The 17,500-nt window shown below is 42.1% G+C and overlaps 1 protein-coding gene across 6 annotated transcripts in view; it reads right to left on the bottom strand.

The window, feature by feature from the left end:
* The window catches only part of LOC113030100 (RAC-beta serine/threonine-protein kinase-like), a 43,309-nt gene that overhangs the window by 12,442 nt on the left and 13,367 nt on the right, over positions 1-17,500 (bottom strand). For 5 of the 6 annotated variants that reach the window (XM_026181218.1, XM_026181220.1, XM_026181219.1 and 2 more), the window contains exons 8-9: positions 13,690-13,758; positions 13,426-13,548 (exon numbers count right to left, since the gene is read on the bottom strand). The exons of the other annotated variant lie outside the window; for it this stretch is intronic. In XM_026181218.1, coding sequence (XP_026037003.1) covers positions 13,426-13,548; positions 13,690-13,758 — 192 coding nt within the window. The remainder of the gene's footprint in view (positions 1-13,425; positions 13,549-13,689; positions 13,759-17,500) is intronic. 6 annotated transcript variants of the gene reach the window in all.

Below are 17,500 nucleotides of genomic sequence, written 5' to 3'. Positions count from 1 at the left end.
GAAGAGCTCGAGAGGATGTGGAGGGTGAAGGTAACGGTGGTCCCCGTGGTAATCGGAGCCCTAGGTGCGGTGACTCCCAAGCTAGGCGAGTGGCTCCAGCAGATCCCGGGAACAACATCGGAGATCTCTGTCCAGAAGAGCGCAGTCCTGGGAACAGCTAAGATACTGCGCAGGACCCTCAAGCTCCCAGGCCTCTGGTAGAGGACCCGAGCTTGAAGGATAAACCACCCGCAGGGGCGTGCTGGGTGTTTTTTATATATATATATATATATATATATATATATATATATATATGTGTATACAGTCCCCGGCCCCCTTCCTTCCACTTAGCGTACAGCCTCAGGGTGCTGGACTTGGGGTGAAACCCTCCATGCATGGTCAGGAGCTTTCTTGTCTTTATGCCAGTGGCTTCTATCTCCTCCTTTGGCCAGCCTATTACCCCAGCAGGGTACCTGATCACGGGCAGGGCGTAGGTGTTGATGGCCCGAATCTTGTTCTTACCATTCAGCTGACTCCTCAGGACTTGCCTGACCCTCTGCAGGTACTTGGTGGTTGCAGCTTTTCTAGCGGCCTCTTCATGGTTCCCATTCGCCTGCGGGATCCCCAGGTACTTGTAACTGTCCTCTATGTCTGCAATGTTGCCTTCTGGTAGTTCAATCCCCTCAGTTCTGACTACCTTCCCTCTCTTTGTTACCATCCGACTACACTTCTCCAGTCCGAACGACATTCCAATGTACATTCCGTAGTCGGTATCCGTAGCCAGTCTTGTCAATTATCTCACTGAGGGGGTTCAGGCCTATGCAGAACAGCAGTGGGGACAGAGCATCTCCTTGGTAGATCTCACACTTGATGGTGACTTGTGCTATGGGCTTGGAGTTGGCCTCTAGTGTTGTACGCCACATCCCCATCGAGTTCCTGATGAAGGCTCTTAGGGTCCCATTGATCTTGTACAATTCTAGGCATTCCAGTATCCAGCTGTGGGGCATTGAGTCATAGGCCTTCTTGTAATCAATCCAGGCCGTGCACAGGTTGGTCAGTCTGGTCTTGCAGTCTCGGCTGAATGTTCTGTCTACCGGTAGCTGGTGTTTTGCGCCTCTGGTATTCTTGCCAATTCCTTTCTGTGTCCCGCTCATGTATTGACCCATGTGCCTGTTCATCTTAGCCGATATGTTGCCTGACAGGAGCTTCCATGTAGTACTGAGACAGGTTATTGGTCGGTAGTTGGAGGGGACCGGTCCCTTCTTGGGGTCCTTGGGGATCAGGACTGTCCGACCTTCGGTTAGCCATTCCGGGTGTCTCTCGTTAACTAGCAGCTGGTTCATTTGTGCTGCCAGAGGTTCGTGGAGTGCAGTCAGCTTCTTTAGCCAGTAGGCGTGAACCATGTCGGGCCCTGGTGCTGTCCAACTCTTCATACTGGAGACCCTTTCTTGGATATCTGCCACTGTGATGGTTACTGGACCCTGTTCAGGGAGGTCGCTGTGGTCTGCCCTCAGATCCACTAGCCACTGAGCATTGCCGTTATGGGTTGCATCCTTCTCCCATATGCTCTTCCAGTATTGTTCTGCCTCCAGCCTTGGTGGTGCTGTTCTCTTATTATTATTGTTCCCTTGCCACTGAGAGTACACCTTTGCTGGTTCTGTGGAGAACAGCTGGTTTATTCTCCTGCCTTCTATCTCTCTGGTGTACCTCCTCAAGCGGCTGGTCAAGGCTGTGAGTCTTTGCTTGGCCAAGGCCTCAGGTATGGACAGCTTGCTGTATTTCTTATGCACCTTCTTTGTCGCACCTTTCTGCAACTCCGTTAGTGTGCTAACCTCCCTTCGTGCTACTTTGATCTTGCCCTCTAGCCTCCTCCTCCATGGAGGGTACTGCCCCTTGTGGCTGTTCAACTTGTAGCCAAGCATCTCACTGATCACTGCTGCCATATTGTAGATCAGCTTGTTAGTGTCGGTAGTCGTGGTTGTAGGTATTGTCCGTAGTGCTGCATTAACATCATCTAGCAGACCTTCTGAGGGTACTTCACGTAATCTTGGTAACCGGCTACGGGGAATCCAGGTTTCAAGCTTGGCCATGATCCTATTTTTCAGGTCAGTTCCTCTCGCACTCAACGATCCTTCTCCTATCGCACTTGGGGCTATGTACCCAATCTCGGGTGGGGGTGATGATATCTCCCCCCTGACCTGGCGTCCTGACCCAGATAGCAAGGAGACATTGAACAGATGTTGATTTTCCATCTGAACCATCAGAATCGTCAGGATTGAAATGTCAACACAAAACCAATGTTGAAACAACATTGAAATACTGATGAAACCTGACACTGACATTGAAATAACATTGATTCACTGTTGTTCTGTCATCGTTGATTGTTGATCTATTTATAGTTGACAAGGTGACAACAATCACGTTGAAAAACCATCGATTTATGGTTGAGCGGGAAATTAAAGCTGCTACCACTTGGACTATTCCGCAGCACCCCTATCACATTGGTACATCCCTCCAGGTAACCATTGTCTTGTACAGTAGAGCGGGACATTAGATTTACTCTCAGCGGAATTGACCGGAGAAGGCATCAGTTCATGCACTGCACTGGCCTGCACCATGATTAGTATAATGTAAGAATGAATGACTTTTGTTCTATTTGTTATTTCCACGGTTGCATTTGAATAACAGTAAAAAAAAAACTAAAAAAAAACTTGTTAATGTAAAGTTTCGGATAAAATGTGGGAGCCCGAAATTGTGTCTACTTTCATCTTACAATCCGGCAACAAATAAATTGCACTGCAAACAAAGTCTATCAACAAAGAAAACATTTTCGTTTCATACTTTTCTGTTATATTCCCTTACAAAGCTAGCTTTAACGCTTCGAGGGTTCCTTTGTTCTTGCCGTTGCCTCGGCGCTTGACCCAGACTTTCGCTCTGTAGTTGCTTTTTAGCATAGTACTACAAAAAATTGTAAATCTGTGATATATGATTGATAAACGTAAAGGTAACTGTATAAATGTGTTCAATGACTTTGTTACTTTTAATGATTGGTGAGCACCCGCTTCGATTCGCACTCAATTCAAACTTTACACTGCACGCTCACCTAACTTGCGTTTGCACCTTTTGTCCACACGTAAACTGCGTTTAGCATTTACGTGTGGACGAGGAAGACGGAGAAAACACAGCGTCAAAGGTGTGCGCCTATTTTGACGCCACACTGTGCGCCAAGTTTTTGTCTCGGTGCCATGAATTCCTACAATGGCAGACTTAGACAAAATACTGTTAATTTTATTATCTTCAGTGTTTAAATGCTTACATATACGGGTTTGCTTGTAATTGTTGCCTATATACATTTTAAGCTATTATTTATTATTTAGTTCAATCAATATATCAAGTTTTGTAGTGACTATGAAATATATTGTAACTATCTGTTTCCTGTTTATCCTAGACAGGGCAAAAAAGGACTCCAAATTAAAAAAAAAAGATAAAAATGAAAGACTGGTGCATTGTGCAGTTTAGCACTGGTGGTACAGAAATAGTCCCTAGATCATGGATAAATGGGGAGAAATTGTCATGGCCTCCATATCCTCCGTGAGACACATTCAGGATCCACGACGCAGTAAAGAGGAGAGTTCATCCTGGTGCAACATGACTCACCTATGCACCAGTCCGACTTCTAATAAGCCATGGTGGGTATCATCTGGATTGGTATTGAATAAATGTAACAATAACAAGTTTTTCGTGTCCTAATTTATGTCTGGCCATACATTGTGTTTGTACTTCCAGACACATTTCACGAAGCAGAACGCAGTCTTCAGAAATATCTAAGTGAACACTGTGATATGTCTGACCTTCAGTCCGAAGCTGAAACTCAGACCAGTCATAAAAGAAAGCACAAGTAAAACTTTTTTTATTTCACAAACATATCTTTGATTGCTAAGAATTTATGATCTTGTCTTTTATACATATCTGTGGTGCTTGCATACTGCAATATCACCACATAATATAGTCCAAAAAGTGGAAGCTTGTAAACTTTTTATAAATGCAAAGCCGTGTACACTTGTGCACTTCAAAAATTCCTTGTATACTGTACCTTCTTGCACATCTCAGTTTCCTGTGTGTGTTGTTATAAATCAAACTGTAACTTTAGGAAAAAATATTCCAAAAGCACATTTGTAATTACTTATGACCGTTTTCAACTTTTTTTCTTTAGACCAAATCCCCTGTACACATATAGTGACTCAGAGGATGAGCAGCCCACAAAAAAATGGTTTCCCCAGGCCCCTCGAGTGAAAATACCAGGTAATAAAATACTGTCTAGTGTCTTTGTACATATCTGTGTGTGACACAAGGAAACTTTTGATAAGTTGTATGTATTCTTAAATACTTAAAAAAAAAATTATCTTTTTCTGTCAGACCTGACGAGAGCTGTTAACGAACTCCGTGAGGAGGTCAGAGCCATCCGCAATACCGGCTGCAATGAATCGGTAGATGCTGGGGTACTGCCTCTGGATTTGCCCTTGCACAACATTGAGGAGCTAAACAATGCAGAGCCAGCTCTTCAATCACAAGAGGCAAATAAGGCAATGGTAAGTATATAAAGGTTATGTACACTTTGTAACTATAAAGTGTAATAGCTGTCAGATGTGATTTAAATACATAACAACGGCCTGTTGATTAAACACACAAGCACTTGCATACACATTTAAGACATGAGACACGCTAATTCCATCTCTTAAAATGTGTCTATAGGTGAGACGCTTTGCCTTGATTGGAGCCTGACGCAGCAGTTAGGGGCAAACTCTATGTCCGAGTTTGTCTTTGCACAAGCAGTGCAGAAATGGCTCCGATACGCCCCAGATCATTTGGGTGGTGCAGGACGCACATCATGCAAAAAATTACAAACTTCTGTGAATCATATAAACGTAAATAGGAAACTGTCTTTTAATAAAGTATTTAGCAAATGAAACATGCCTATTGACCTTTTTTGGTTTATTTTTTTTCTCTGTTACATCACATGCAATGCTTTCTTATTTTAGGATATTAATATTGACATGATACATTGTGAGACATTTGGTTTTTTTTTATAAAGGGTGTCCAATTTAAGGAATAAGTACAATTATGTGTTTAGGTGGTTGAAGTATTGATGGAAACATGCAGTAGTTTAGTATTGGTTAAAATACCTATAAAGAAAGGTAGATTTCCAGTCATGATTTAACTGTTGTTTTAATAAAAAGCAACTGTGCGAAAGAGGTGGAAAATCAACACCATAGCTCAACAGTGTTTCAATATCAGAATCTGACATTGTTTCAATGTCAACAGTATTAGAAAATATAACGTTGAATCAACGTCAGGTTTCAACATTGATTCAACATCAAAACCTGACGTTGTTTCAACGTTAAAAAAGGGTGCAAGAGTGACATCAGGTCAACGTCACACTTCAACGTTGATTCAATGACACAGCCTGATATTGACTCAACATTGTTTCAATGTTTCCTTGCTATCTGGGGACTCCTCCTTGCCGTAGAATTTGTGTTGTACCTTGTCCATCTCTAGCTGTGAGAGCAGTCCCTTCTTTCAAATGTTGGAACACTGAGCTACTAGTTGTTTCGCCGTCATTGTGGATGTTGGGTATCGAAGAATCCATAGGTCCCTCATCCTATTCATGTAGCCCCTGCCGCCGGGGTTACTTGCGTAGTAGCATTCCAACAACGCCCTGTTTTCGTCTCTTGCCCACCGATGCCTTCTTGTTCCAGTAGCCCACTTTTCGTCAGGGTGCCCTGGTTCCTCAACACCTGACGCGGACCTTGTTGATCCGGGCGACGTCCGAGCCGGCATGCCTTCATATTTATTTGTCTCGCTCATGTCTGCGGTAGGCTTGCTTAGCTTTTTCAATAGCTGCAAAGTCCTGAAAGCGTTTGTTAAATTCTCCAGAAAGAGACACGATAGCTGTTGCACACCTCTTCCTTTGGACATTAATATCCACTGGGAAACTGTCAATAACCTCTTTCAAAGTTGGGAAGTGTGTGGTACAGGGCTCTGTTAGGGACAAGTGTCTTTGAAAAAGTTGCAGTTTGGTTCCAAAGGCCTTGATGTAAGCGTATAGTTGGCTCACCACTGCGTCTTTTCCTTGAAGATTAACATTCAGCGCATTCAGATGCTTCGTAATGTCAACCAAAAAAGCCAGATTTGCCAGACATACAGGATCAGACATTTCTTCCATTGGTTGTCCCTTTTCATCTAAAAACTGTCTGATTTCCTCTCTGAGAGAGAATAATCGCTGTAGTGCAGACCCCCGACTTAGCCACCTCACATCATTGTAATAAGTTACGTCACCATATTCAGCCTGGATGTCATGCAGAAACTGCTGAAACTGTCGGTGGTACAGAGCTTTAGAGCGAATACAGTTGATTGTCTTTGCTACTGGTTTCATAACATCATCAAATTTGAGATGTTTCGCACAGAGAGCCTGCTGATGAATGATACAGTGAAGTTTAACAGCGTTACCTGCTTCTTCGCTGACTTTATTGCAGATCAGTGTGGACAATCCGCTTCGCTCACCAGCCATGGCAGGTGCACCATCAGTAATGATCCTAGAAACTACTCCATGGTAGCTTCATATCATCAACAGCTTCACAAACAGAAATGAATAAATCCATTCCTCTGGTTTGACCCTTAAGGCTTTTGAGATCCAGCAGCTCCTCTGTCACGTTCATCTTGTTGTCGACTCCTCGTAAAAAAAATCTGTAGTTGCACGGTGTCAGATGCATCGGTGCTTTCATCGCAGGCTAATGAGAAATAATCAAAATCCACTCCTCTGTCCCGCAGCTGTCTGTGAATGTCTGACGATATATCCTCAACTCTTCATGCCACAGTGTTGCGTGCCAAGCAAACACTCAGAAATTCTTGCTTCTTCTCGGGGCAAATGTTCTCCACCATTTTCATGACACAGTCTTTGATAAACGTACCTTCAGTGGAAGGTTTGCCATGTTTAGCTATTAACATAGCCACTTCGTAGCTGGCTTTCGTGATATTTTCATGTGTCTCACAGGCCCGCATGAAAAATCGCTGTTGCGAAGCCAGAGCAGCTTGGAGTTGCTTCACATTTTCAGCGCGCTCACTCCCTGTTAGCTTGTTAAATGTTGCAGCATGTTTAGTCTCGTAGTGTCTCCTGATGTTAAAATCCTTGAACAAGGCAATAGTCTCTTTACAAATCAGGCAAACACAATTGCCTCGAATTTCAGTAAAATTCCCACCGCTCCTGAAAGCGGCGGCCCTCACCATCAACCTTTCTCTTTTTTTGTACAGTCGCCATGGCAGAAATGAGCAGAGAAGGGCGGGCTTGCAGCACAGGTGCAAGTAGCAAAAAAAATGTGCTGCCACCATGTGCTGAAAAAAGGAATTACACCTTTAAAGTCATGATTTATTTATTCAGACTTAGAAAGTGAGCCATAAATTATACATAATTAGACTGAAGCTGTGGGCCACTTGAAATCTGTCGGACTTTGGACATGCCTGACGTAAAAACTCCAAAACACGTACAAAACACAACAGAAGTGCTCCAGGATGCTAGGCGCAGTGTTGAGCTTTTGTTACCTAGTGGCTACACAAGCCAGCAAGTACCACTGACTGGATTTGGTGTGTGGTAGTAACAGGTAAATGAACTTTTTTTTAAAATTATTTGAATATATGAGTGCTTGTGTATAAATACACAAACCATACACATACTGTATGCTTTCAATTGTGTAATTTAAGTGATCTAGGTAGCTCTGTTTTGGAAGTTCAGTTAATGCTAGAAATGTGTTTTGGAGTTTGTATGTGCTTTGGAATTTGTACATGCTTTTTGGATTTTGTACGTGCTTTGTCTCTAGGGGCCACTGCATATATTTATATATAAAATATATATAAATAAAACCAACTTTTTTTTTTTACATTAGTAATTCCTTTTGAGCATAATTTTATATTATTGTTAATAATAAATTAATTAAAGCAACAAAACAACCTGAAGAGTCGGTTCGGAGCCGAAGAGCCGGCTCTTTTTAGTGAGTCGAGCCGAAAGAGCCGGTTCTCTAAAAAGAGCCGGAAATCCCATCACTAGTGTGTGTGTGTGGTGTCGAGCCAGACTCCAATAGACCTTTAATATGCTGTGGTATGCCATCATGTGATACGCTGCAGCCTGCATGCCAAATATCTTTGGGCAAGATACTAACCCCATGTTGCTCTCCAATGCATCTATTGGAGTATGACTGCATGTGAATGTTAAATACAAAGCACTCAGAAACAGCGTAGAAAAAAGTGCTTGTATGAATGGGTGCGCTGCTTTTTTGCATGTAAAGCACTTTGAGTGCTCAGATAATGTAGAAAAGCGCTATATAAGAACCAGTCCATTTACCATTTACCAATATCCAACTTTCTGATAAGTAGATGACCTGCTAACCTGTAGCTAACCTGTAGCTTGTCTGTTTCTCAGAATCCCCAGCTTTCTTATAAGCCATCTACTGACCGGCATCGACACTATCATCGTGATTTATTGCCAAGTACTTAGCTGCTTGCCCACTGTCCTGTTCCCACCACCTTCCAAGCTCCAGTCCCTGTACTCTTTTAATCCCTGCTGTTTTATCTACTCAGCTTGCACTGTCCTGCTCCTTAAATTCACCTGCTGCCCTTCATTTATCTCCAGTGACTTCCTTTTTAAAAAAAAGACAAACTTAATTGAAAAACCTATTCCTCTGGTGTAATTCAGCCTGCTTGTTGCTTCGTCTTGTAATTGGAAGGTTGCCGGTTCAATCGCCGGTTCGGACAGTCTCGGTCGTTGTGTCCTTGGGCAAGACACTTCACCCGTTGCCTAGTGGTGGTAGTCAGAGGGCCCGGTGGCGCCAGTGTCTGGCAGCTTCGCCTCTGTCAGTGCGCCCAAGGGCAGCTGTGGCTACAATGTAGCTTGTCATCACCAGTGTGTGGATGTGTGTGTGAATAGGTGGATGACTGAATGTAGTGTAAAGCGCTTTGGGGTCCTTAGGGACTAAGTAAAGCGCTATACAAATACAGGCCATTTACCATAACGTAACAAGTTATATTATGGTTTCTGTGTTAATGTCCTGTGACTGAAGAAAAAAAAATCCCATCGACGCAGATTATTTGTCTGCTGATATTTAGACAAATAATAGAATATAATGAATAACAAATTGAACAAAAAGAATAAAATACTATTGACAGTCAAAGTTTACTTTAAAAAAAAATTATATTAATAAAAAGCAAGTCGACTTCTAATGAGAAGTTAACATCTGTCAGTTATGTTCTTAAAGCTTTTATCTGTTGAATTCAGAAATGTATTATACAAGTGTTAGTATGAATGTTTAATGGTTCATAGACTGACTAGTATGATGTCATTTTACTGATGAGGACAACTGCGACAGGAGAACCCAATAATAGAGACCTACTGTAAAGGCATCCCAGCCAATTTGCTTATCCTTTTGCATAATAGAGGCAAGGAGGTTGCGCTTTTCACGTTTCTCAATTTTATGTCTCTCATCTCTACTGTATCTTGAGACTGAAACAATTAAGTCAGTTTGGCATCTTACAGGTTGTCTCATTTCCTAAAATGCATCTGGAGGGCAGAGGAGTCCCGTCAGCATCACTGTAATGATGTACACTTTTGTAAGTTTTATCTGCAATGCATAGAAGAGGAGCTACAAAAAGTTGCAAGTAATAAATAACACACAAATAATGAGATTTCTAAATTCAGCATTAATTTGTATTCTTAGTTATTTAAGATGATTAGGTATGTAGTCTAACTTTTTACCCTTCACCATTTGTAAGAGTGCCCAAAGAATGGATATGCTCATCTATCAGTAATCAGAAGACACAGCAGTGCTCTGGAAATTAGACAATAGACAGATGATGCAAATGTGCCACACACTTTTTTAAGTGACATCAATTTAACACGATGCAGTAAAGCTGTCTTATCACTACAGTGGCTGACTGGACTCCTCTCTCTCCTCATGTCTCTTCCTTAGAGGAAGGGGAGGGACTAAGACTGGAGGGACTAAGACTGCTTGGAGAGGAGGCGAGGAAAAGAACTGACAATAGCTCCTATTCCCCAGTCCATTACAACAAATACAAAAACAGCATACAGCCTTCCTGCAAACATCCACTCCATTGAAAGGGTGGACAGCAGCATGAAAGAGATACTGGGAAAACCCTTTAGCAATCAAACATATTTGCTGCATAACAATGACTTTGTATAGATTCCTTTTAGCTTAATATGCATGGATAAAACAGCTTAAAGATACTGTCATTTAAAGTGTAATGTTCTGATGTCCCCGAGTGACAGTCCTGTGGTTCAGAGAGAGGGCTCAAAGATGAAGTAAAAGTCATGATTTACTGGGACAAACTGAGTGAGAAACACTTCTGGCAGCCAAAATGCTCATTCATTCTTGTTAGAATAGAATAGAATTCAACTTTATTGTCATTGCACATGCAGAGGTACAGGGCAACGAAATGCAGTTTGCATCCATCCAGAAGTGCTTTAGTGATATAGATATATTACAATATATATTAGCAATAATATAGATATGTAAGTATATTACAGAAATGGGTCTATTATGGTATGTTATAATGTACACGGTATGAAGTATGTTGTGAATATTCTATAACTATAAGTATGTACTAGAGATGGATCGATCCGATATTACGTATCGGTATCGGTCCGATACTGACCTAAATTACTGGATCGGATATCGGAGAAAAATAAAAAATGTAATCCGATCCATTAAATATCACGAAAGCACCTCACAAAACTTGCAACACGCCGTAACTCGCCTCAGAACGTTAGCAGTCGGAGCAGTATGCGTCACGTGATAGAGCGGCTGTGGCATGCGGGACCTGTCGGTGGTCTGGATAGCATTTGGAGCTTCGCTAGCAACCTGGCATTTCATCTCCGACAAAGTTATCCCCGAGAGAAGTAAAGCACGTGTGTAAGTCCATCTCTGAATGTTTGTAAAGCATTCCCACGTTAAGCTTAACGAGCGACTGCCTCTCGCTCTCCGGCTGCTACTTCAGTCGTGAAACTGCTTAAATGATCAGCTGATCGGCTTTTCTGTCGCGAGTCTGTCTCTCTTGTTTGTTTTTGGTCCACTTTGCACCAGAAAGAGGAAACCAGCGGCTGAACAACAGCAGCACGTTTAAGCTTGATAAGCTGTTGTTACAATTTATTTAATATTACTTTCTACACCAGGATCTTTTTCTACGTAGCTGACGGCTGGTAACTGTGCAGGGGCGGATCTAGCAAAGTTTAGCCAGGGGGGCCGATAGGGCATTAACTGGGAAAAGGGGGCACAAAGACATACTTTTCTTTCTTATTCTCATTTAAAATGTCGAGCTTTTAATAAATAATTATCTGACACCCAAAGTTTTAATTTGATGTAAAATGAATAGAAGTCAATTACTGTATATAGTGACTATTAAGTCTAATATATATACCCTAGTAAGCTATAGTACTTTTTACTTTGGGAAGGTACCATCTGTGCAGTCTGCAATTTTGTTGAAGAAAGATGTTGAATCTATTTAATATTTCTTGAAAAATAATTTATTTCTGTGCATTTTTTTTTTCACACTGCATCAAATTAAGGTTGATTATGTCGATTAAGCATCATGAGGTGGAGCGTGAGGGGTGGTTCCCTATTTTTTATTTATTTATTTTTGTTGTTGCTGGGAGTTGGAACCCTATTAGTTAGGTTGCTTAATATTTACGCTAAGTACTCTTTAAAATACCAGAACAGGGAGGATGGTGTAGGTCTAAGTTTATTAGATTGATCAGTATTGCTGAACTATGAAATATTTTTTTTGTATACAGGTATAACAGAATAGCTTTAGTGTAGTTGTTGTTTTAAACTTGAGTATGAACTTGCAGACTTGCAAAATGCAGCAAGATATTTTAAAAAACTGTTTTGTTGATTAAAAAACACTATATCGGATTCATATCGGTATCGGCAGATATCCAAATTTATGATATCGGTATCGGTATCGGACATAAAAAAGTGGTATCGTGCCATCTCTAGTATGTACAGGCTGTAGTGAGTACAAGCTATGTACAGGCTATGAACAGGATATAAATATGAAAAACTATACAGAATATGAAATAAATAACTTTACAGAAATCTGAGATATACAGTTATACAGAAATGGGAACTATGCAAGTTGTAAACAGTTGTAGGATTAAAAATTATCGTATGTACAGAATGATTATTTACACAGAGCTATACAGTAGTGCAGTTAAGATAAGTGAGATATGTGGATAATTCCTACAGAGGCTATATAAAGTGCTAGTGGTTGTGAGTGGTGGTTTAGTCCATGTTATTATTGTGTTTTTGAGGGTACAGTTGTCCATTGTGGGTGTGTGTATGTTCAGTCCATGTGTTAACGTGGGTCAGATGTCAGGAGGCAGAGTTCAGGAGTCTGACAGCTGTGGGGAAGAAGCTGTTCCGGTACCTGGTGGTCTTAGTCCGGAGGCTCCTGTAGCGCCTCCCAGAGGGCAGGAGGGTGAAGAGTCCATGTGATGGGTGACTGGGGTCTCTGATGATTTTCCCAGCCCTTTTCAGACACCGCTTCCTGTAGATGTCCTTTATGGCAGGAAGTGGTGCTCTGGCGATGCGCTGGGCAGTTTTCACGACCCTCTGCAACGCCTTCCAGTCTGAGGCAGAGCAGTTCCCGTACCAGACTGTTATACAGTTGGTCAGGATGCTCTCGATGGTGCAGCGTCAAGTTGTTCTTGACGCTGCCCCTCATAAGGATTGAGGATTTTTGTCCTTTGTGTTGATTTTGTCATTATTCACAGTGTTAATGTGCAAAAGCAAAGTTTTGAGGGAAACTTACAATTGTTCTGTTGTAGTGAATCCAGCATGGCATACAGAGGACAGTGAAAAATGAGACCTCTTGGTCTTCTGCTTTTGACTGGATGACCGCTCTGTCCGCCCTACCAACACCTCTTTAGCTACAAGTACGAGTTTTACAACACATTTACTGTAAGACGTGTTTCCAATGTCAAAGCGAGGAAATTCATGAATTTGTAACTCGAGAGGATGCAATTGAGCAGTTGTATTCACTAATTTGAGAGGTTGCAATCACAGAACTTTGGTTGTAAGTTGTAAAAATATATGTAAAATTTAAATTCGAAATTTAAATTTTGGTTTTGCAAATATAAGTCTATTTGTGCATGTTTATTCTGTAACTAAATTTAACACACTTGTGAAAGCACAAAATAATAATGAAAATTTCAAAATACAAGTTAAATTTTTTTCTAAACACATTTTATTCTACAAGCTCTCAAATTTTGCAACATTTCCCTTGGTGTGTGATTATAAACAAATTAAGATTCAGTTTGTAGTATGATTGCAGTCATACTTGCACACGGGGCATTTATGAAATGATGGATTTGTGTGTCGTATTCACCTTCAAATCACGGTAAACAACGTCACGTGAATGGAGGTACTCAAGTGCTGATACAATCTCAGCACCATAGAAACGTGCCCGGTCTTCTGTGAAGACTCGTTCACGTGAGAGGTGGAAGAAGAGCTGAAGAAAACAGAGCAGAGAGAGTCAAGGACTTACCTGGTGTTACACAAGATCTGTCTACGTGTAAATGGTTAACTCTTGAACTGGGTGCATCCCATATGACTGATGAGCTGATTATGGATGTAGGATATGGGGTCTCACCTCGCCTCCATTAGCATATTCCATTACAAAACAGAGTCGATCGTGGGTTTGGAAGGCATATTTCAGTGTCTGTAAGAACGTTATCACAATGAAAATAAAATATCAGGTATACAGCGAAGAATCCCTATGTAACTACTAACCATCAGGAGAAAAACAAACAAACAAAGTAAATAGAAAGAGGCCTTTGATTGGGTTTAAGAATTTTTAAGATTCCTCAAAAATCAATTAAAAGACTCAATTTTCCCTTGCTTCTGATTTGAAGACTGCAACGTGAAGATACTGTAATGAGTTTAATAGCGTTTAAGAAATGACAACTAGTTTCGGGTCATAGTTTAGTAGGCTCATCCTATCTCAAAGCAGCTATCTTTTACAACATTTCCTGCTCGACCATCTCCAATTTGAGCAGTTTTAACATGTCAGACACTTAACTTTTGCTTCATCTAGTAAATTCTTGTCTAAATATACTTTGCTTATACAAACAAGCAGAAAGAAAATGATACACATACACACATATATACACACATATATATATATACAGTGGCGCAAAAAAGTATTTAGTCAGCCACCGATTGTGCAAGTTCCCCCACTTAAAATGATGACAGAGGTCAGTAATTTGCACCAGAGGTACACTTCAACTGTGAGAGACAGAATGTGAAAAAAAAAATCCATGAATCCACATGGTAGGATTTGTAAAGAATTTATTCGTAAATCAAGGTGGAAAATAAGTATTTGGTCAATAACAAAAATACAACTCAATACTTTGTAACATAACCTTTGTTGGCAATAACAGAGGTCAAACGTTTACTATAGGTCTTTACCAGGTTTGCACACACAGTAGCTGGTATTTTGGCCCATTCCTCCATGCAGATCTTCTCGAGAGCAGTGATGTTTTGGGGCTGTCGCCGAGCAACACGAACTTCCAACTCCCGCCACAGATTTTCTATGGGGTTGAGGTCTGGAGACTGGCTAGGCCACTCCAGGACTTTCAAATGCTTCTTACGGAGCCACTCCTTTGTTGCCCGGGCGGTGTGTTTTGGATCATGTTGGAAGACCCAGCCTCGTTTCATCTTCAAAGTTCTCACTGATGGAAGGAGGTTTTGGCTCAAAATCTCACGATACATGGCCCCATTCATTCTGTCCTTAACACGGATCAGTCGTCCTGTCCCCTTGGCAGAAAAACAGCCCCATAGCATGATGTTTCCACCCCCATGATTCACAGTAGGTATGGTGTTCTTGGGATGCAACTCAGTATTCTTCTTCCTCCAGACACGACGAGTTGAGTTTATACCAAAAAGTTCTACTTTGGTTTCATCTGACCACATGACATTCTTCCAATCCTCTGCTGTATCATCCATGTGCTCTCTGGCACACTTCAGACGGGCCTGGACATGCACTGGCTTCAGCAGCGGAACACGTCTGGCACTGCGGGATTTGATTCCCTGCCGTTGTAGTGTGTTACTGATGGTGACCTTTGTTACTTTGGTCCCAGCTCTCTGCAGGTCATTCACCAGGTCCCCCCGTGTGGTTCTGGGATCTTTGCTCACCGTTCTCATGATCATTTTGACCCCACGGGATGAGATCTTGCGTGGAGCCCCAGATAGAGGGAGATTATCAGTGGTCTTGTATGTCTTCCATTTTCTGATGATTGCTCCCACAGTTGATTTTTCCACACCAAGCTGCTTGCCTATTGTAGATTCACTCTTCCCAGTCTGGTGCAGGTCTACAATACTTTTCCTGGTGTCCTTCGAAAGCTCTTTGGTCTTGGCCATGGCGGAGTTTGGAGTCTGACTGTTTGAGGCTGTGGACAGGTGTCTTTTATACAGATGATGAGTTCAAACAGGTGCCATTCATACAGGTAACGAGTGGGGGACAGAAAAGCTTCTTACAGAAGACGTTACAGGTCTGTGAGAGCCAGAGATTTTCCTTGTTTGAGGTGACCAAATACTTACACTCAACAAAAATATAAACGCAACACCTTTGTTACTGCTCCCATTCCCCATGGGATGGAGGTAGAGACCTAAAATTCATTCCAGATACACAATATAACCATCCCTCCCAAACAGTGGTCACAAATCAGTCCAAATGTGTGGTAGTGGGCACATCTGCTATATTGAGATAATCCATCCCACCTCACAGGTGTGCCACATCAGGATGCTGATCTGACATCATGAGTAGTGCACAGGTGTACCTCAGACTGCCCACAACAATCTATATATGTATGTATGTATGTATATATATATATATATATATATATATATATATATATATATATATATATATGTATATATATATATATATATATATATGTATATATATATGTATATATATATGTATATGTATATATATATATATATATATATATATATATATATATATATATATATATATATATATATATATATATATATATATATATATACACACACACGTATATATATATATATACACGTGTGTGTATATATTCCTGCCTGGGGAGTCTGTATCCAGTAAGGGTCCTAAGGCTAGACCCCCTATGCTAAGCGAGCCTACCGCAGACATGAGCGAGACAGATAAATGTGAAGGCATGCCGGCTCGGACGTCGCCCGGATCAACAAGGTCCGCGTCAGGTGTTGAGGAACCAGGGCACCCTGACGAAAAGTGGGCTACTGGAACAAGAAGGCATCGGTGGGCAAGAGACGAAAACAGGGCGTTGTTGGAATGCTACTACGCAAGTAACCCCGGCGGCAGGGGCTACATGAATAGGATGACGGACCTATGGATTCTTCGATACCCAACATCCACAATGACGGCGAAACAACTAGTAGCTCTGTGTTCCAACATTCGAAAGAAGGGACTGCTCTCACAGCTAGAGATACAACACAAATGCTACGGCAAGGAGTCAGGACGCCAGGTCAGGGGGGAGATATCATCACCCCCACCCGAGATTGGGTACATAGCCCCAAGTGTGATAGGAGAAGGATCGTTGAGTGCGAGAGGAACTGACCTGAAAAATAGGATCATGGCCAAGCTTGAAACCTGGATCCCCCGTAGCCGGTTACCAAGATTACGTGAAGTACCCTCAGAAGGTCTGCTAGATGATGTTAATGCAGCACTACGGGCAATACCTACAACCACGATTACCAACACTAACAAGCTGATCTACAATACGGCAGCAGTGATCAGTGAGATGCTTGGCTACAAGTTGAACAGCCACAAGGGGCAGTACCCTCCATGGAGAAGGAGGCTAGAGGGCAAGATCAAAGTAGCACGGAGAGAGGTTAGCCTACTAACTGAGTTGCAGAAAGGTGCGACGAATAAGGTGCCTAAGAAATACAGCAAGCTGTCCATACCTGAGGCCTTGGAAACTGCCAAGCAAAGACTCACAGCCTTGGCCAGCCGCTTGAGGAGGTACACCAGAGAGATAGAAGGCAGGAGAATAAACCAGCTGTTCTCCACAGAACCAGCAAAGGTGTACTCTCAGTGGCAAGGGAACAATAAGAGAACAGCACCACCAAGGCTGGAGACGGAGCAATACTGGAAGAGCATATGGGAGAAGGATGCAACCCATAACGGCAATGCTCAGTGGCTAGAGGATCTGAGGGCAGACCACAGCGACCTCCCTGAACAGGGTCCAGTAACCATCACAGTGGCAGATATCCAAGAAAGGGTCTCCAGTATGAAGAGTTGGACAGCACCAGGGCCCGACATGGTTCACGCCTACTGGCTGAAGAAGCTGACTGCACTCCACGAGCGTCTGGCAGCACAAATGAACCAGCTGCTAGTTAACGAGAGACACCCGGAATGGCTAACTGAAGGCCGGACGGTCCTGATC

The sequence above is a fragment of the Astatotilapia calliptera genome, chromosome 10 (assembly GCF_900246225.1).
Source record: "Astatotilapia calliptera chromosome 10, fAstCal1.2, whole genome shotgun sequence".
Classification (NCBI taxonomy): Eukaryota; Metazoa; Chordata; class Actinopteri; order Cichliformes; family Cichlidae; genus Astatotilapia; species Astatotilapia calliptera.
This window is presented reverse-complemented; position numbering and strand designations above follow the sequence as displayed.